Source organism: Hylaeus volcanicus, chromosome 6, assembly GCF_026283585.1.
Source record: "Hylaeus volcanicus isolate JK05 chromosome 6, UHH_iyHylVolc1.0_haploid, whole genome shotgun sequence".
Lineage (NCBI taxonomy): Eukaryota > Metazoa > Arthropoda > Insecta > Hymenoptera > Colletidae > Hylaeus > Hylaeus volcanicus.
The window spans coordinates 24381024-24401988 of NC_071981.1; the positions used below are offsets into that span (position 1 = coordinate 24381024).

At 47.3% G+C, this 20965-nt stretch overlaps 1 protein-coding gene across 1 annotated transcript in view; it reads right to left on the reverse strand.

The window, feature by feature from the left end:
- LOC128878249 (neurogenic locus protein delta) overlaps nucleotides 1-20965 on the reverse strand; it is a 60062-nt gene that overhangs the window by 11650 nt on the left and 27447 nt on the right. Inside the window, exons 4-5 of the mRNA XM_054126301.1 lie at nucleotides 10688-10939; nucleotides 2096-2156 (exon numbers count right to left, since the gene is read on the reverse strand). Of these exons, the coding sequence (XP_053982276.1) occupies nucleotides 2096-2156; nucleotides 10688-10939 (313 nt within the window). The remainder of the gene's footprint in view (nucleotides 1-2095; nucleotides 2157-10687; nucleotides 10940-20965) is intronic.

Sequence of the window (20965 nt, forward strand, 5' to 3'; positions counted from 1 at the left end):
ATTAATTCGTTACAGTAAATTCTAGCAAAAATAACGAAAGATTGCCCGAACCAGAAGAAATGTAAATTAATATTTTCTTTTTATGAACAAAATTTAAGAATTACATTCAAAAAGGTATAGAAAAATTTAAATAAACATATGCCCACGAAGTAATCGTTCGCGAGATATTCGATCTTTGATCCTGTGAGTCACGCGCGAACGCAGTTTCGCTCATCGATTAAGAAGCTGAATATCTTAAAAACTATTCGTTTCCGGCTATATATTAAGCAAGACTTTTCTCTTCCTTTCGTCGCGTTCTATCGACATCAACGGTTAGAATCTATAGTTTATCGCTATCCCGATGCCGATTTCAGGGACTGCAGGTTCTCGTCCGCGGGGCGAAAGAATGCGCTCCACCGCGAAAAAATTCGCGTTGAGAGTGGCGGAGAATAGGATCTTTGAACCACGGCCCGTATTTATAGCCACTCAGGATTCCCGGCAAATACAGAGATTCCCGAATCGATCTCTCTGGCCCCTGGTTCGCCGGTCTCTTTCTTTTTTCGACGCGGAATCGAATTAGAAAGGGTTCAACGACACTCTTCCCGCCGAAAGAAAAGTTCTCAACCGGGAGAAAGGGCAGGATCGAATGCTTCTGTGCGCATTTTATTCTGAGCCTGAAATCGTTATTTAAATATCTCTGCATCGAGTATTTGAGTATTTAATTGTTTTCTGTAACATTTCATTTCATATCCAGATATTTGAATTACGCGCGAGTATTCTAATCGCCGATGTACTCGAGTATTCGATTACAGAAAAATTCGACGACCTAACCGTAGTTCGCGAACCGCGCAAACGAGTCAACAGGGCCGCAAATTCCTCTGGTGGGTGAAACGGAAACGAAAGAGACAAATTGCGCGGGAAGGATACCCGCAGCCGTTTCTGGTAATGATATTCCGATATCGTACCACGAGCAATCGTAATCCCGTGGCGTTTTCATGGCGAATACCAAACTTCCAATTAACGTAAGCGGAGAATCCGAGCTATTCGCTAGAAATCGAAACGTGCCGCGATCCCATACGCAAATGAAAATGAAATTTTTAACGGAGAAATTGAATGCCCTCGCGATTGGCTTCCGAGGGTTCGGTGTACGGATTAATCGAACGAGCTCCGTGGACTTTGGAATATTCTCGGGGATGTTACTTCTATCTTTACCCGAAGCAACGTTACGTCAGAACCGAGCTTTCGTAAACTTAGAATTTAATATAATTATTATTATTATAATTCGCAATACGGGTGGTTTCTTGAGACAGTTCAAAGCCAAAGTAACAACAGTTTTCACTCGAAAGCGGTCGTTACAAACTCGCAGGTATGCAGGATTTTTATAATCAGTAATCGAATACTCATTAGAAACTTGGATGAATATCAAAAATAAATAATGTAAATTAATAGTTAATAGCAAATGTGAATATTGCATAAAAATTACAGACAAATATTTTCACGTTTACTCGATTAATTTCAAAGATCTAAGAGTACTTACAGTCAGTGTTGGAAGTATTCGTACGACCAATGTAAAATAAAATTAATAAGACGAGAAAGAAGAGGTTAACGTTACAAATGAACGTTAAAATAGGAATGTTGGTCGATTACTTGTTCCCTAAAAAATTTATTAATAAAATGAATACATGAAGTTTTATTTTGAATTGGTTCCTGTACGAATACTTATTACTCCGACTGCAGCGATTTCTATCCTTCGCCTTTAATCAGAGATAGCAAACTCGGATAATAAGAAGATTCGTTGCTCCAAGTCTTCGCCATCGTTCGCTCTCGTTTCTCGATTACCTTCGAGCGATTTCATTTGAAACAGTTCCGAATTCCGCTTCGCGCATCGCTAACAGAGCCCGATTTTCGAACGTTAAGCGAGGCATCGACGTTAGATCCGTCGATCGACGCGTTATTAACCGGGCGCGATACGCCGCGTAGGGGCATATCGAGTCAGGAATGTAATATCAGCGAAGAAGAGTAGCCGGTACACGTAGAGAAGAGAGACAGAGGTTGTAGGAGTGCGTTCTTTAACGTGTGTATGGACGTGTGTCTATGGTATTATGTGTGTACTCACATGCATTCGTCGGGTCGATTGCAGTGTCCGTGCTGCTCGTCGCATCCGGGCAGGCAGCGGGCTGAAACAGGCAAGAAAAAATCGAAAAGGTTAAGGCAACTCTCCGCAAGAGGTCGATCGCGTCCCTCACGACTGCACGAGCGGTACATACGATGCATCCGATGCATTCCAGGTATAGTAGTCGGGTACTGGAACTCGATAATTCACCTAGCCGGGGCTGGCTATGTCGCTGTTAATCGAGTCATAAAATTGCCGTCGACCCACCGGAAAATCGGTTCAACGGCTGAACTAACCCACTCACGAGGGATACGTGCCGCGTTACACTGTCCTGGCTAACTGGTAGGCCATGTCGTAATCGACCGGGGATGCCTTCTACACCTGGATATATCGTTCTACCTGTCGGATCCATTCCGACCGGTGAACTCTATCGGTGCTAGGTCTCATGTTGCTAAGAGTGAGTGGACTGTACTGGACAGAACGGACTTTGGCACCATCGTTAAAAGGTACAGGAGACACCCCAAAGGATTGGCTGTCTGTAAGTTGCGATACTTTTAGGACCTGGTTGGTTTGATTCAGGGTTCGGTGTTTGCGTAAAGGAACGCACACAAAACGCAACTAATTCCTCTATAAATAAAAGTCTGGAGTACCCGAGGAACCTCATTCTTCTTCGATCTGTCAACGTTCTATTTATCGACTCCTGTTGCCTCCGAGTAACTCTCTGCAGAGAAGCGAGTACACATCCAACACTGTTTGAATCTCAACTCTTACTATTATTTCTCCTCGATATGAGAAAACCTGAACAACCTCGTCGTTAGAGCATCTGGTCAGAAATGATTACGGCCAAGTACCAGCTCGAACTGTCACCACATTTCCCCAGGTGTGCATTACTCTAATCCAACAGATCCTATCGTTAGACCGGTCAGACGACTGTCCAGATGCGCGCACGACTGCCCTAAACCTAAGTCGCTACAACGTCCTCTGTAAGTCTAGCCAGGTGTCCATTAATCTCTCCAACAGATCCTATCGTTAGACTCTCTATCCTCGCGCGAGTGTATCCAAATAAACTAAATCCAAACAGTCGCGAGACACTCCCGCTACATAAAAGGGTACGTTAACCTACCGAAACCCCGTCGACTGTGCTTTCCAATTAAGCGATCCAGCAAAAGTTTCACCTCGACGAATACATCTCCATCCTCGAGGCCTGGAAGCGACGAATTCCCAAAGGCCAACGGCGAAGATCGTTCGCGTCTCGAATTTCCGATCGGTCGGGGCTGATTAAAATTTATGTCATATGTACCTGGAACATCGTTCCCGTTTTCCAGGAATCCTGGATGGGAACGAAGTCTGACCGAGCGATGGCTGGCATAGCTGCACGTAGCGAGCCGAGCGATACGTCGTCCCGCAAGGCTGATAAAATTGTGTCACGCGTGAAGATCCGTATCGTATCGACACCGAGCGCGCCTCTAACGCCCTGCTAATTGGCCAATTGCACTTCCTTCGTTTCGAGTGGAAAGGATTTATGCTCGGCGTGCCCTAAAGATGGAGGACACCTGGTTCCCCCTATTATTGGAATGCATGGAGGGGGAGGAGGACCGGAGGAGGACTGGAGGGAAGGGCTGGACGCGATGGAGCGATGATTGCTGGCTGGCGTGACTCTGCACGCGGCTGGCAAGGGTAACGAAATTGTGTCACGTGTCGGCCGGCTTGTCCAGGCCACAAATATCCAAAACTCTTAACGTTGGCTCTCAGCCACCAGTGATTAAGTTACGTGTGCTACACGGGACGCGTCACGCAATTGGGACGAGTTCCTGGGTCGTCGAAGATGGAGGAACGTGGATGGGGACATGGGTAACGAGAGTGCGAAGCTCTCGATGGTGGTGCATCGAACTTCTACAGAAGAAGTAACGTATCACAGAAATACATCGACGAATATTAAATATCTTACATTAAAATCTCGCGATCCATGGTTTAAGAAACACCGGTCTAGTGGGTCCTATCGTTAGAAGAGAATTAAGTATCCTAAAGTATCAGAACCTAAAGTCTCAGAATGCGGCCCGTTGATATAGTAAGGAATATATCGTTGCGAGAGCACCCTTTGGATGGATCCAAGGGCTGCCGGTGCTCGCGACCGGAACATGAAGACAGCGAGAAGAAGGCGATCGGATCGATCGCCTGTCGAGCTGTCAGATTCGAGCAAGACGTCATTGAGAGCAGACGTTCCGAAGCTATATTTAATTGCATTCGTATCGTACACATTTCTATTACAAAGCTGTTTGTTATTTATTAAAGTTCGTGTTTACTCATTATCCCGAAACGCAACAATATTATCCAACAAAACTGACGATCCACCTGTTGCAATCCGAGCTACCGCAAACCATCAAAGACAACATCTATCGTGCTACACGAAGACATACGCGATCCTCCTAACCCGGCAGGTCCCGATCCGTAATCGGAACATCCACGCAGCGAATCCCGAAACGAAGCGATTCCCCGAAAACCAAGTAGAAGACTGATTTCAGTCTGAGATATTCAGACACCAAGGTCCACGATGACATCCGTGCCTCCTGAATGAAGGGGGTTGAAGGTTCAGCCGGCTGGAAAGGTGAACCCTGGTCTCGGCGGGGGTCGAGGGGAGGGCTTGGTGACCTTGGCACCGAGCGCAACGGCCCACGGAGCGGCCCTCGTCGCGAGACCAGCGCTAAAGAGCCACGAGTATTTATAGAGCGGTGAAAACGAGAGGGACGGGATCCTCTATCGTCGTTGATCCAGCCGAACGACCAGCGAACGCCCGAATCGCAGAGATTCCACGGACCTCCGCCCGTAGGAAAAAAGGAGAAATCGCGTCGCCGCGGGGGGAACCGTTGTCGTTCCTGAATTAACTCGGGATTACGGCAGCGTCTGATGGCGCGTTTAAACTTGGCCCGATGATGTCCGTCGCTGTGGTAATCCGTGACCACTCGCGGGGGGCTACCTTTTGACATTGTTTGGGTCAAAAGGTAGCCATTGGCTAGAGGATAGATCCGGTGGACCTCTGTTCGGTGATTGCGTGTCTGGAATCTTGGCGAGTGATGCATTGGGCTGTCTGGAAAGTCTACCTGGAGCTACCCATGTCCCCAGGCTTCCAGAACTCGTCAGCTGACTCGGCTCCATACACTTGGCCACAATGCAAGGTAGCGTAACCCCCGGCGTCCCTTTCGAGTCTTGCCTATTTCTGCTGCAACAGTTGACATCCGCCAGCTGATCCCGAGGCATTCATCCGACGTTTGCACGTAACCGCAACACGGCGCGACACCTGAGAGGACACCGTCCCTGGATTTTACAACCGTCCGAGCCGTCGCTGTGTCTACCACGGTCAAACAACGTCGGTTGTTCCCTTTAAACCAGGCGGGGACAAACGCTCCCCCAATGAATTTCACGGCTCGTGGCCAACGTACCTATCGATTTTTCTTTCCGTCTGTCGAGCAACCGACGGGTTCGTACCTGACCTTTCATGGAAGAGAACGAACGCAGCCCGAGGGTAGTCGTAGGAGGGCCCTGGGTTCCTACGATCGAGTTCTAGTCGTTTGCGTTGAAGTTTCAGTCCGTAGGTTAACGTTCCGTCTGTTTTTGATCAATGTCGAGCGACACGAAGGCACTGCTACATGTTGCAGCGTTTTAGATTTCCGAAAGCTTCGCTGGAATTTATCCGTAATAGGGACATCGCAGCAACGACGTATCAAGATGTATTCCTTTTTTCAGCTTCCTAATCGAGCCTCCAGGTTACAACGATCGAGTTCTAGTCATTAGGTCTAGTCATTAGGTCTAGTCGTCTCTGGCCAAGTTCGGCGAAGCGTGTCGCGTTGTCACTGACCCTGCTCCTCCGTGTCTCCTAACCTACCTCTAAGTCTACCTGCCAGAATTGTCCTCGTGACGCGGGAGACGAAGAAAACTGGCAGTTCGGCAGGTACCCCGGGCCAATAAAGACGAACAAGGAGGTGGAGAAATAAAGCGAGTCGAGTCACGGAGACCAAGGATCGGGGGGGGGGGGGCGAGGGGAGAGGTGGGTCTGAAATGGAAGCGGACTGTTGAACGCGAGGCCGGTGCAGCTGTTGGTTAAAGCACCGAGAGCACTGGTGGTGCAGCTGTCAGAGGCCTTGCTCGGTCGCTTTTGGCTCGTTTCGCTTCGCGACCGTGTTGCAGCTGCCTCTGCAACCCCTGCTGCACCCCCGAAAACTCCTGGCCGCGGTGCCAAACTACCCTCCAGCCGTGGCTACCCCTGCCTGGTCTCGCTAACCCATTTGCAGGACGATGGCGCGGTAGGAAGTGTCGTAACGCTGGTTCTTTGGTTCTTTCCGCGTGGCATTAACAGTTGTTCGTCGTGAAAGAATAGCATTTACGGACACTGGCGTTGCTATGAATGACCAGAACCTGTTTTTTTTTTTTTTAAAGAATCTGGAGTTTGTGTAACGAGCAGAAATAACTAACATGTATTCACATGTATAACATTTCTACACCTCTGCGTCACCATTGACGAAAGTGTCCCAAGTGATCCAACGACTTTAAAAAACGTTCGTTTTTTGATATTCGTCATTAAGAAACTAACCTCGAAGTAAAACAATAACTAACGGAATAATAAATCGAGCGTTTGAATAATAATTTTCAATCGTAACACGTATAGAATGATACTCGTCGGATAAATAATCGTAACAAAATCGATTCTAAATATTTCGAAAATATCGAAATACGTCAGCGGCGATAGCGCTGACAATTGATGAAACTATAGGATCTCCTTTTTTTTTTTTACAAGGCTGAAACCTTCCACAGTTGATTCTCGAGACTTCAAACTATTATTTAAGTATTCAATAAAATTTCTATTCTCGAAGAATCTCAATGTCCCGGCCCGTTAACGAAAATTAGTCCAGTTTCTTCTACCGGTCCGTGAAGATCCAGTAAAAGTATCCGATCGTTGTCAACGGTACTTGAGCCCCGAGGATCCGCGTGTAGCGTCCCAAAACCTTCATCGACGACCAATCGACACAGCCGCTTCTCCATTCCGCGGGGCAAACAGCTTTTTTTTTATCGAAAGGGGAACAGCGGGTCAGCTGAGCAAACGCATCCAACCGCGCTTGCACCAGGCGTACCTCGGTGTACCTTAGTGCCGATGCCGAAACGAGAAATCACGTTCTCATGGAACCCGTGCCGAAGGCAAGTTCAATTTCAGTAATACCCGTTCAGCGGAGACTATTTCCAGGCGCAATTAACGACCGAGCGGGCATCGATCGAGTAATAAAATCGAGCCGAGGCGCGCTAGAGAGGTTCGCATGGGCCTGGTTGCAGTAAATCGCAACAATGCTCCTTTCTCATCGCTCGGGCGGAGTAGGAGGAACAAGAAGGCGGCGAAAATCCTGGAAAGAGTGACGTGGGCGTGCCCGGAGGCCCGGTCCACGTGAGAACTGGTCGCAGGGACATCGCGAAGCGGATACGAAATCTCGATGTCCACCGAGAAATAAGAGTCGTAACGAATTAAGGCTGGCGCTAAGGGTTATAGCGCCATCTCGTTCGATAGGATAGGAATAACCTCGGGACCTGACAGATTTCGAGGCTTTTGGTGTCTAGGTACTGTTTCGTGATACACGTGGAACTCGCACTCGTTTGGAACAGAGGATGTCGGAAGCTTCGTGTTCTTAGTCGTCGTGGAATTCGAGACGAACCTAGGACCACGTGAAATAAGAAACTCCACGAGTCGTCGATGTTTTTTGTTGAACCTCCGACGACATTCGACTAAACTCCAGCAGGGCTAACCTAAGAAGAACGACCTAACCCAGACCTAACCCAGACCTAACGCAAATAGCTCTTCGGTACAAGAAACGCAAGGAAACCTAACTCGAGAGAAAACGTCCTTAACACCGCCGAAGACAATAGTCGAGTAGAGCTTCGAATAGCCATCTCGAAAGAACAGGGTAACGAAGGGCTAGTTACTACAGATTATCCGCCTTGTCCAGCGGGGACGTGTCGCTCCCAGACGTCCCAAAGCGACACGTCTCCGCTCGCGAAACAGCGCACGAACGCGCGCAATTCCGCGAAAACCAGGGAATGCCACGAAATGAAGAGTAAGCAGTCTATTAGTAATCGATGCGCGCAGAAAGTTTGTCGAGCGCGGGTCGAGTCGGAGTGCAACGACCGATCGCCACTCACCGAGAGAGAAAGAGAGAGAGAGAAGGAGAGAGTCTGCTGGCTGTTTGCTCGCCGAGCTTGGCTCGGGGACACGAAACTTGGACGAAGAGGAGCGCGTCCGTGGCTCGCAGGAAGGACGACTGGGGAAGGTCGACACCTCGGGAACCGTCGGCGCGGGGTCATCCGATCGCCGCCACTTAGGGGATCGTTGCAATGACGTTTCGAAACATTCTACGCACTTTTTGGTATTTTATAGAGGCGTCACGGTCCCGTAATGTATTTTTTTTATTAGCAATCGAATTGTAGTACGTTACGTTGTATTAGGCTGTATTATGTTGTATTATGCTGTGTTAAGTTGCGTTATCATGTTTTGTTCTGTGTTTCATTACGACACGTTCTGTTATATCGTACCGTGTGGTTTTATGCTGTTTTGTCCTCATTTCTCTGCAATGACGGTGCAGCAACGTTTTGTACCATACAGCTAACGTAGGAGGATCGCTGGAATGCCGTTTCGAGACATATTAGTCACCCTTTGACACTTCGTCAAGCCCGTTTCGATAACGAAATTCCTATTAATCCAACTGATTCCTATTAATCTCGACGGCACGAAACTCCAAATAAACCGTCCTCGCCTATTTCTCTTCCCCTCGCCAAAAAAAGGACAGACAGAAACAGTATCCTCGGCAGCAGTATCCTCAGCAGCAGTATCCCAGCCTTTGGAGATTCTTTCACCGTTTGATCCCTACTATCTACCCACCTACCCGAAGCTCTCCCCTATTCTCCGCCGGTCGCGGATGCCATTCTGCTGAAACTCCGCCACGAATCTTTGCCTCGGACATGGAATGTAATGACTTGGCGCGAGCAAAAAGGCCGCGAAATCTCGAATGCCAGCGTGGCTACGGTGCCTATTCCACATGTCCTGGCGACCTCTCCTAGCCTATCTCGGGGAATTCCACAGGGACAAAGAGCAGCGGAACGAAATTCCAGAAAGCACCTCGAGACTGGTGGCGAACTACGGAGAGGGGCGCTGGAGAGCACACAAAATAACCTGTGCGTTTGGTGTACAGGGTAGGAGATATCGAGGTGTCCTACAGGTCGAGACTCTAGCAAAAGGCTTCGAGGCTTCTGAGACTTTGGTGTTCCGGATTATCAGGCGTCGGTGTAACATATGCCTATTCAACAGGAAGTGTCTACGACTCCTGGAGCTTGGAAATCTAGCAGCGATGGGCGAAACCCTAGGTTTCGAATACATCCGAATCGTTTCCTCTTTTGAACATTTTCCAGAGAAAGAAACGAGACAAACGCATCGGCAAACTTCAGATTTATTCGAAGCCTAGGATTTTGCCCATCTCTGAAATCTAGCGCAAGGGAACTTCCAAGCAATCTCGAGTAATTCCATGAGAACTGAGATCACCAGGCCTCTCTGTCCCTAGGCTCACCAGGTGTCAGTGTAACCCTTGCCTACTGATCCAAAGACATCGGCCAGTTCTTCTCGGGAGTCTCGGTGCTCGGAGTCGTCCCGTTTAGTGGTCTCGCAGACTGGCGAGACGGAACTCTGCCACACACGAAGGAAGGAGGTTCGTCTCTCGTGATGATGCACACGAAGAACCGAGGCCGTGCACGCGGAAAGCGAACAGACACGGCGGAGACCGTGCACGTACACGCGGATTAATCCTTCGCTGGTCGGCTCAGGTACGCGGACGAGCGACGAGGAGGAGACGAGAGCCAGCTGGAAGGAAAAGGACGGCCGGCTGGCAGAGAGGCGCAGACGGGACTGGACGAGCGCGAGAGAAACGTAGGAGGGAGCCTCTACTCGCACACGCGCGAGCAAAGCGTGGGAAGCTGCTGCACGCTCGGACCCGATTGTGCTGGCACCGACGCTGCACCTCTCCGCCGTCGACTCGTCGGGTTTGTCGAGAACGTACACTGCCTTCGAGGACTTGGACTGTTCGGGAGAGAACGTTATGTAACCTCCGGAGCCTCCGGAGAGAGGATGTAGAGGGAATGGGTGCATTTTCGAAGAGTTATGCACTCTCGAACAGAGGGCTCGTGTCTTCAGGTTTTGCTGGGACTTTGTGGGATGTTTAATTCGGAGTGTACAGGCTATAGTTTTGCTTAGAGCAGGATCGAGCATTGTCTTAGGGAGATTAAAGAGAGTCTGGGGTCTTAGGGAGATTAAAGAGATGAATTTCGCTTCATCTATGGTTCCCCGGTACACGATCATTCGGCGAAAAAAATCGCAAATTCGACAGTCTCCTGTCTCCAGTTACGGGCTAACAGTATGAATTACCAGAGCCGGTCAGAGGGACAAGAGCCGCGAGTGGGTCCGTCTCTGTAATTTCATACACGGAATTCCGACAAAAGGAGGGATGTCACGCGCGGTGCAGTCGGTCCGGGAAGCGTGGGAGTCCACGGATGATAACGAACTGTGGTACTTACGGGTGTTGCAGTAGTCGCCCTTCCATCCAGAGAGGCAGACGCGCTCCCCGGTCGGGCTGCAGCTGTAATGACCGAAATTGTCGTCCCTCGGCCTGCACAGGTTCTCGCACCCTTTCCCGTAGTAGTGGGCCACGCAGGTCACCCTGTACTCGTACACCATCTTCGAGTGAGCGCTCCTGTACTCGTCCTCGGTCCAGTTCGGACCCACGTCCAGCCACTTCTGGGTGGTCAGTCTCGTTATCAGCACTTTCTCTGCAAATACACAATCGAAATGATCGTGAGAATAGGTCTTCGTTCGGACTGTGTAGAAGCGAGAGAAGAAAAAAAAAATATACACGTAGAATCGAGTAACCTTCTCCTTTTCGAAGTCGGTTAAAAAATGAATAGAGTCGAAAGAGATCGAAAGTGTCGAGAGGAGAAGTAGCCGCGTCGAAGTGTTTGGAGTTTTGGGAATCGAGAGCCAAGAATCCGGTAGCTAGGAATAACCACTAGGTGTCTTCCAGAGTGGTCAGGCACTCGAGGTCAGGGTGTAGAGGCTATTATTCCGCACCGAGAGTGGGATTCAGATTGTCCTATAGGAAGGAGTTAATTGGCCTATTCTGGTCGTCACAGAATCCGCCTTCACTGATAGTCCTGTCGTGTCGCTACAGCCTTGTTCCATATCAGCACGCGATTCGACCAATTTCCTCGGTTCCCTGGTTCGAGTCAATTTCAATTTGCCACCAATTAACTCCACACTCGCTATATACGGGGTGGATTCGAAGCGAGGGCATGAAATCAACAGAGTTCTGCACACCTTAAGAGTATGGGGACAGATACCTAAGCTCTTGGTAGGAGGATTCATGACTTCTTCTGGGTCTGGTACGACACCGAATATTCTGAACCATGTTGTCGAAAAATCTTTGTATCGAAAGATTAATAATGAAAAAACTGGCGATCCATCAATTGGAACAACATTCGAGCAACAGCATCCCAATTTCCCGATCCATCCTTCGATCGAACCTTCGCACGGAGCATCCTCGGCCACCTGGTCCAATTCCAGTCCGAACACGAGGACCGGTGGCCGTCCGAGTCGGGAGAAAGCACTCGAATCGAAAGGCGCGAGTAATTAAGCATGTCCATCAGTAGGGCAACGCAGTGGTGACCGATGATGCGATCGAAGTGCATCGGCCTCCGCGTACAGCGCAAGAGAGAAAAAGTCGGCGAGCGAGATAGAGGAGACCGGACGTTCGTCCGCTATTGCTACTCCGCCGGCGGCACGCATCCGGCACAAAGAGAGTAAGCGTGGTGCGCTGGTGGCTCTGGGAAAGAGGCGTTCTTCTTTTCTTCCTCCTCCGTTCCGAGCGCAGGCTCCTTCGCTACCTGTTTTCGCGCGCGAGCAACAGCAACCTTCCCGGGCTTCCTACTAAACATATTATCGTAATGGCCCCGACAGATTAGGAGGCCGCGATCAGGTGCCCCGAACCGAAAAAGCTTGCGTCTCTCACGATGAGAGGGCAGCTTGCCTTGGCTGGCCGTCGGACCAGTTTTACGGTCGGTGCGTGCGAGACCCTCTGGCGCAGCCAAATGGCTCGCGGAGTATCGCCGGTGCTGTATGGTTATGTGGTCGGTAGCGTAAGGAAGAGTTAAGTGGTCAGCCTCCGTCCTCTCTTCGCCTCCCTGCTGCTCGCGCCCAGGACCTTATCCTCGTAATCAACGGTTCACCCGGTGAAGTTACGCTGCGGCGTCTATTTTTAAACGGGCCTCTTGGTTTCGGCCGAGTTCGGGCCCTCGTTTCGGATGCTAGTCGGGTCCTGGGGATATACTACGTCTTTCATTCTCGGATTTTGCTGGAACTTTGAAGAACCGATGCTCATGGGATCCTGATAGAATAATTTCAGGACTATGATGAATTTGTTGGGTTTTCTATGCTTTAGAGAGAAGCCGTACTATGCCTCGAAACGAGAAGAGAGCAATAATAGAAAATAAAGTTCGACAAATTTTCTAAAAGACTCGTACCGAGACCCTGAAGAAGACCATGGTGTAATGTTGACTTTTCTTTAATAAGAGTCTTCGAAAAATGAACGATAACGAACAAGAAATCTTCCAGAAGATTATTATTATCATTTCCAAAGCTTTCAAACGATGAAGGTTGATCGAAAGAGAAATTGTTGATACCCCGTAAAAACTTCAAGATGGACAGAGAATCCAATAGACCCGAAACACACCTAACGTCCAAGCCACGTGATCCCGTATCGGACGATTTTTGCTGGAACTGGAAATTTTCATTCGAGCGATGAGAATTTCGGTGGCGAACTTCTGCTTCAAGTGGGCGAGCGTAGAAACAAAAGAACGGGCAGAGGGCAGGATTCGCCCGATGGCGTGCCCGTGGATACTTAAACAGGATACCCAAGCCACCTTCTTCCCAGAAGGGAAGTAGCATCTCGCTGTCGGCGAAACGGGAGTCGAGAGGGAGGGCGCAGTTTGCCGACTGCCTATCTTCCCAGGTGATGCTGGTACGAGTTCTGAAAACGTCGATGTTCGCACGCCACTGCAGATGGACAGGGTACGCGCGATCGACTCCGTTTATCTTCATTTACTTTCGGAACCGTTCGCCTGTACGCAGCCGAGATCTCATCCGAGCAAAATAGACCGAACAGCCGCGGGGATTTATTCGTGACGCTCATACGATCGAACAAGTTGTTCGAATAAATTTCTACTCCTTTGAAACTGATACGCGTAAATATTTTGTATCACGTAAACATTGAATATAATTCATTCAAATTTACTATTAATATTTACCATTATTATCTGTTGAATTTTCCGCGATTTGAGCGACACAAGAGTGGCGGGAAATCTAGATTAAATTGGCGCAGAAATATGAAGCAAACGTCGAACGAATCCTCCTTCTATTAAAATTGGAATTCAATCTTTAAAGTCGAATTCTAATCGTAAAAAATGAATTCTAATTTTAATAATTGCCTAAGCTCGATAAGAAGAACCGCACCGCAGCCAAAAATACTATTACAAAACCTAACCTCGATCGACAATGGCGGAGTTGTTAATATTGCGCAAAGGTGGCCCAGATTCCTTACGTCCATTTCTTTCCCTTCGTTTTTAATTGTATTCTCGTAGACGGTGGCCGGTACAGTTACTGATTTGAATTTCAATCTCACCGCGGCACGCGAATTTTCATTTTTGTCTAATTTCTCTAATCCCCGCGCGTTCATCGTTTGACTGTGGCGTTTGTTACCTCGCTACAAATTAATTGACGGAGGAATATGAATAATTCAGCTTGAAATGCAATTAACTTTAATCCGCGATTAATATTTATAGGAGCTACGGAAACCCTCGTTAGTGCCCGGAAAATCATCACCTCGCGCAATTGTTTATAAATACAGAGGGCCGAGTCCGGAGATCGTCGAAATTACTATACGTAGACTGTCTCGGTAGTCTTCAAAAACAGCTACTGTATTTTCCCGGATAACCTTCTTTCAAGTGGACAATGCTTTGACTATGTAAGCATGAAATTAACTATTTCGCAAGCAAACAAACTATCACGATTCTATTACATGTACAATATCATAAATATTATAATATTATAAACGCAATATTCCACCATTTGCGTTCGTTGCTAACGCTGAAGTCGCGACACGCATTTTATCACAGTTCGTGCAACGTGAAGTCGATAGCTAGCGGCACATTCTTATGCAATCGAAGGTACAGTAGAAAATAATTTAATCGTTACTTCGCACGTGTCGATCATATATTTGATCGTTAAGCCCTCCATAATTAGCGATTATGGAATTTAATTAAGTCGATCGATGGTCGAGGAGACGTGACAATTTCCCTTGGCTCTCGAGATGCCCGTCATCGCGCGGATAACGTTTAGGAGCTGTTATCTGCTCGACCACTAGGTCTTCCTCTCCGCGTACGCAGAGAGTAGCGCACCTGTAAACGCCCGCTGAACTCGAGGCCAGGTCGATTCAAGGTATTTCATTAACGACGCAACGCCAGACATTTTCTATTGTTCATTCAGAAACGAGCGGCCTGGCGAAGGATAGCCCCGAGCTTGGCAGGTAGCCAGATGCATTACTTACGCACCGTTCGTTCGCTCTGAGCTCCTATCGCTTATGGAGGGAAAAAAAGCCTCTCGTAACCCCGATTACGGTGACTCGGCCCGGTTAACCCCGTTGCTCCTTCTAGCCATCTTCGCGCAATCGTTCCCACTGCCCCGCACTTCTTTTCGTCCCAGACCACTAAAATTATTACCCCTGATAAACATTTTCAATATCGAATGAAAAATAAACCGTTTTTGTAGAAATCATAAATAATTACATTTATAATAATTCCAAACATTGGTTCGGTTATTCTTTTCGTTCGAATCGTGCTATCGTGTCCACTCTATATGCATTTCGAGGTTAGGTCAAATTAGGGATTCGATAAATCGCCGACAGACGATTGAATTCCTCGGTCCGTTGATTCTACTATGGGCATCAAATGAAACCTAATTGGCTCGTTTTGTACAATCAGAGCACAATTCAATGCGTGAATGGAATTCTCATGACGCCAAGTATTATTCCACGATGTTTGCGTTGCAAATGGTGGTTACTCTCCTTAATTAAGTTGTAACGTAACTGCGTCCATTGTTTTCTAACGGAAAGATATTTATCTCTCGGTATGTCGAAGAATGCATTAGAGCTCGTCGTCGTGTGCACGCCATTCCGTTGCGTACATTTTGAGCATACGATTTTACGTAGCAATTCCGATGAAAATTATGTCCCATTACTTGCGATCAATTTTCCCTCGTAGATACGATCTTAACGATTCAAAGTATTATTCGAGTGTATGTGTATGCGAAGCTGGAGGAAGCTGCGAGGCACGCGAGGTACGAGCAAAATTGACGGTTCCATCTTTGATTTCGCGAAATAGCGTCGGATTGGGACTAACGAAGTAATTTCAAAATATGTACTCGTAAAACCTCGCTTATACACAAAATGATCAAAATATTAGGTTGTCCAGAAAGTTCGTGGCAACTTCTAAGAAACATTCGAAAACATGTTTGAATTTTAATATATATATTTATTGAATTACATAGGTGCCGTTTCGTTCCATAATCTTTCCATCTTTCAAGGGATGTATCTGTCTTATTTGTTTTCAACCTCTTCGATATATTCAGACCTGTACCACCTACCAAAAATTTACATAATCTTCCCGGACAACCCAATAATAATTTCCACGTCGTAAACTTCATTCGCAATTACTCCCGTTCCGATGAAAGCAATAAAATAAAGGTGCGAAATTGGCTGGGCACGGGTCTGACACCGGAGCTTATCACCGTGATAGGGGAAGGGACATCAGCACCCGGACCAATTACCTCCCATGGTCGTTATCGTACGAGGAAGGCAGGTGCGCTTGGAGAAACGCGACGGACAGCGAAGAGCCGTGCATACAACGATAACGGTAGCAACCGTGGCGAGCGGGTATCGAGTACCGAGGGAAAAGCGCACCGGAGAGCGGTTGACGATCGCCCAGATGACGTAAGCCTTGTCACAGGCCGGATTCCCGTTGCTGGTGCGTGCGAGCACACCGCAAAGCTGCTGTGCACGCCTGCACAGTTGCACACGCCGTCCTCGTAAATCCTACATTGACGCGCGCGCGTGTTTCGTTTAACGAACCGCGTTACCGCAAACGAAAGCTTGCTCGCTTTCAGAGGTACTACCGGCGAAAGGAAAAGGCCGCGGTCGCCGTTGCGTTACCCAAAACAGAGAAATGCATAGAGAAATGCATAGAGAAATGCATAGAGAAATGCATAGAGAAATGCATAGAGAAATGCATAGAGAAATGCATAGAGAAATGCATAGAGATATTATCCCCGTATCTATCACACAGAGCGACCCACAAAAATCTTCGTACGCGGGAATAAAATTTGCTCAATTTTATTTGTGGTATACACGTAGTAACCTAACTGCGGATTGTATGCATTTGTAACATACGATGATGCAGAAAATATACATGCATACACCTTGGGTGTACATAAATGCATAAAATCCGCGATCTAATGACGATTTTGAAACATGTAACTGCACATAATAAAAATAGAACGAATATATTAGAAAATAGGAGATGTGTGAAATGAATCGAATAATTTGTTTGAATACTTCGTTTTAATTACAGTACTAATAAATTCTACTACTGTACCACTGCTGTACGAAGACCTTTATGTAGCGTTATTCGAGGAATAATATTTTTAAGGAAACCTAACCTTAAATATCTAATCGATGATGTATAGTAGTGGTGTATTAGTAAAGAGATAATGCAGCTTGTGTGGCTCGGAGAAGGGGACAAAACATAGGGGCGATAGTTTCTCTGCAGCCGCAGATGCGGAGGAGACTCGAAGGACAGCTTTGTTTTCTTTAACGGAACTTCCCCTTTTTATGGGGAAGTTATCGAGGGAGTGCCACGAGCGCGCCTCGTCGCCGCGGATGTAAACAAACTAGTAGACAAGTGACTCGAAGCTGCTTTGCAAACCGGATACCTCGGATACCATTATATTATTGGTTTGGACAAAAAATTTCCTTTCTCCCAACATATGGCGTCTACTAACCCCTCGAGCTACGTATCGCGAGTTCGTCAGTCTCAATTATGACTGTATGGCAGTGTCGAACAGAATGTAACGAATGATCATACAAGATTATCTACGCAAGAATACAAACTACCGATGATTACTGATTTAATGTTGTGACTGTTATGAGTTATTACTACAAAAGTGAATCATGAACTGACGATACGCTACATTAAAATACATTATGTACATTAATTTAATATTTTTTTTTTATTCTCAGAACAATAGCATCATACGATACTTATTTCATCTATTAGAATCGTGTTCATATTAATATTTATATAACAGACAAAGTATTATTTGCCGTGGCAAAAAGCAAACAAAATAGCGTAAAGTGTTAATCGAGAAGTGCATTCATCAATTGCGTTTCCCAAAGCACCATAGTCCAAACGATTCTATTTTACCAAATAGTTCGTTTCCGATATTTCTATTTTCCACAAAACCCAAAGAAGGCGTACCCGGTGAAAGTCGCGATCATCCGCGAACAAGGCGAGAGAAACCGCGGAATGCGGGGCGATAAAAGTACAGGCGAAATTTCTTCATTTTCCGACGGTGGTAAAAATTTGTCACCGAGCGTCGGGTCCCGGGCGGCGAATAATTCGCCGATAACTCGTCCCGCAGGTGCAGTCCACGGCTTTCGAGAGTCGCGTATTATCGGCGGAGGTGGGCAGACGGTAAACAGAGAGCGAGCCAGGAAGAGAGAAAAAGAGCGGGCGTATCGTGGAGCAACGAAGGAGGGCGGAGGGGACGAAAGAGAAGGAGGACGTCGGCGGGCCTGAGAAAGGAAGCAGCATCCGAGCAGGCGAACAGCAATAAAGGGCTCGTTTCACCAGCCCGTTGGGGGCATTATATTGTACCCGAACGACGCGATAGACCGTGGCACAATGTGAGCGGTGTGTTTCGGCGATAAAGGCCGGAACGTGTCCAAACAGCGTCCGACCAGACGCGGATATTAATGGGAGCTCTTTTCACCGCGGATGCGCAGGTACATCTGTGGGATAACAGACGGAATTCCGTTCCCCGTGGAGGCCATCGAACAAAGGATCCCCATGGCCTTGATTCCCGCGTAATTAGTGGATTCGATGAGCCAGCAACGTTTGCTGTTATCGCGTGTAAACCACTCGACGAGAGAACCCAAATTCGATTAACCTCTCGAGGGACGAGTTATTTGAATAAAAATGAACTAAAATTCAGGTTTGTGTCTACCTGTGGCATCTATCAGTGTCGTTGCATTGCGTCAGAATGCAAGTATTCGTATTCGATTAAAGTAAAAAAATTTCATTTAAAATTCGTCGAATTGATCGTAACGCGATTAACGCGGGAAACTTATGCAGTTTTCGTTTCCAATTACCGTCGTGGTTAGTCGCGTTTCGTCGTTTTCCGTTTTCCCGCCGCAATTCACGACCGCCGCCGTTCTGCCCGCATTCTGTCCGATCGTACCGCAGCTACCTCTTCGCTCGTACTCCTCTTTCCACCGTTCTCGACCCGTTTTCACCGATGTTCCTTACTCGTTACCGCGACACGTCCACGTGCACGCGTGCACAACAGAGCTCACCGAGTTCTGTTGTGTCACAACGAACGGAGAACAGACCGCACAGAGGGAACAAGAGAGGGAAAGGGAGAGAGAGAGAGAGAGAAAGAGATACAGAGGCTAGAGAACCGGGCGGAGACACTAGTGTTTCCTTCCTGTGTAACCGTAGCACCTAGCTTCCACCGGCACACCACGGTAACACGAAACTTTCTGTTAGACGAGGATATGGATGTATCTCATGTACAGGGTGTCCCGTCAGTATCTAACCGCTTCGATACTTCGGTTCGAATAACATTATACACTAAATCTATCGACGTTTCATTTTATACCCACTTCTACCGGAATCGATCAAACGACTGGTCTTGGAGATACTTTTTCCACCATCTCGGTTGAACTTTGCCGGAAGCAATTACTTAAGTAACATGGAAAGAGTAGGTTTATATTTATATATATATATCAGGTGTACTTCTGTGCCTTTAGATTAAAAAATATTTACTCGTTATTTTGTTACGTTGAATTATCAGTAACATTTATACCATACAATAATATAGAAAACGGATATAAAATATATACATAATGTACATACTTTTTGGTCATGTTCTGCATGTATTTAATACATTACTACGTTCATTAAATGAATGATATATAGGCACAGAAATAATGTCTACACCTAATATTTCAAATGGACTAACTAGTAATTATTAATATCTTTCAAGATTCACACGTTTAGAGATTCACGGAGTGACAAACGTGCGCAGCTGGGTTTTTAAAACCCATCTACCACGAGATGAAAAGCGTTCCACGAGCGAGGAAAAAAAAAGAAAACTTTGGGAATCGTTGGTCCGCACCGGTAGACGATGTATGTATCGTGTGCGCGCGAGCGACACGCATGAGAGCGCCGCACGGCCGCGCGTAGCTTCCGGTCTCCGGTTCATTCTAATTGCCAGGCAGACACCAGGACCTCGGGAAAGAAATTGAACGGTCCCGCTCTTCTTACGCCGCCCGAAGCACGGTCTCGAGAGTGAAGTACGCGGCGCGTGCACCGCGCCGAATCGGCCGTTCCGCGCCGCTACGAGACGGACGTGAGCTACACCTGCCAAACCGTACGGAAATAGTTCCCTAAGCTGGAATTCAGCCACTCGATTTGGAGGTTAGAATTCAATGCACCAGAAGCCTTGCGATTCACTGATTCTTTACCTATCTAGCTGCGTGACAATTTTAAATAACTTAGCTCAACTTAATAAGAGCAGAAGTAGGAGATCCTGGAGGTTAGAATTTGGAAAAGTCTCAAATCAAGAAGATACGAAATGTTAAAATTTTTATTTTTATTTTTTACTACGATACAAGAAACTCTGATACCTGTTACTGTTATTTAGTTTCGCGAAACCCTAACTTCTAAATAAGGTTTAAGGTTACGATACACTCTAAGAATTACAACACACTCTGACCTCAAATTCTATTAGTTTGACGGTTACTTTTAAAGATTCGAAAAATGGTAAAATGCACGGAAAATAAAACTCTGCGCTCGAAACCTTCCGAGTTTATTTTACCCTCTACTCTAACCCCCGTCTATCAACTACTCGCAAACCGAGACAATTCCCCGGAAGTAGTCTCCTGCGTGCTGTCAAGCCTCTCCTCGATCTCTGAAAACGGCAGCGGAGTGTATCCCAAGATTTGAGGTTAACCAGAGCCCGGGTCTCAGAGAAAAAAGGGATGTGATATTTGTCCGCGGTACAGCCGAGCACAGGAAGAGGCCCCAAGGAGGAAGGGGCCTCCGCCCCGAGGTTTAGACTATCGAAACCATAAGAAGTAACGAGCGGAAAAAGGAGTACAGGTCGGCGAAGGTTATGTCTCTGGTGAGTGTCGTGCGCGAAGGAGACCGGAAGTGGCTTCTCGACTGGTTCGGACCTGACGCATGGCGTCGCTGCCACGAGAACCCAGCTGGACTGCACGTGCCCGTGTACCATCGAAAACCTTCCCCGTATTTAGAGCCGTATGGAGGCCTCGGTGAGGTGAGGGAGAGAGAAAGACTAATTTTAAAATGATTCTCCTTCGTGTTTTTTTCCCTCCCTGTTCCGTGCTCTTGTTTTTATTTAGTGGAAGCGCGTGCTAGCGCACTCGTGCCGCGTCGGCTGATACAGAC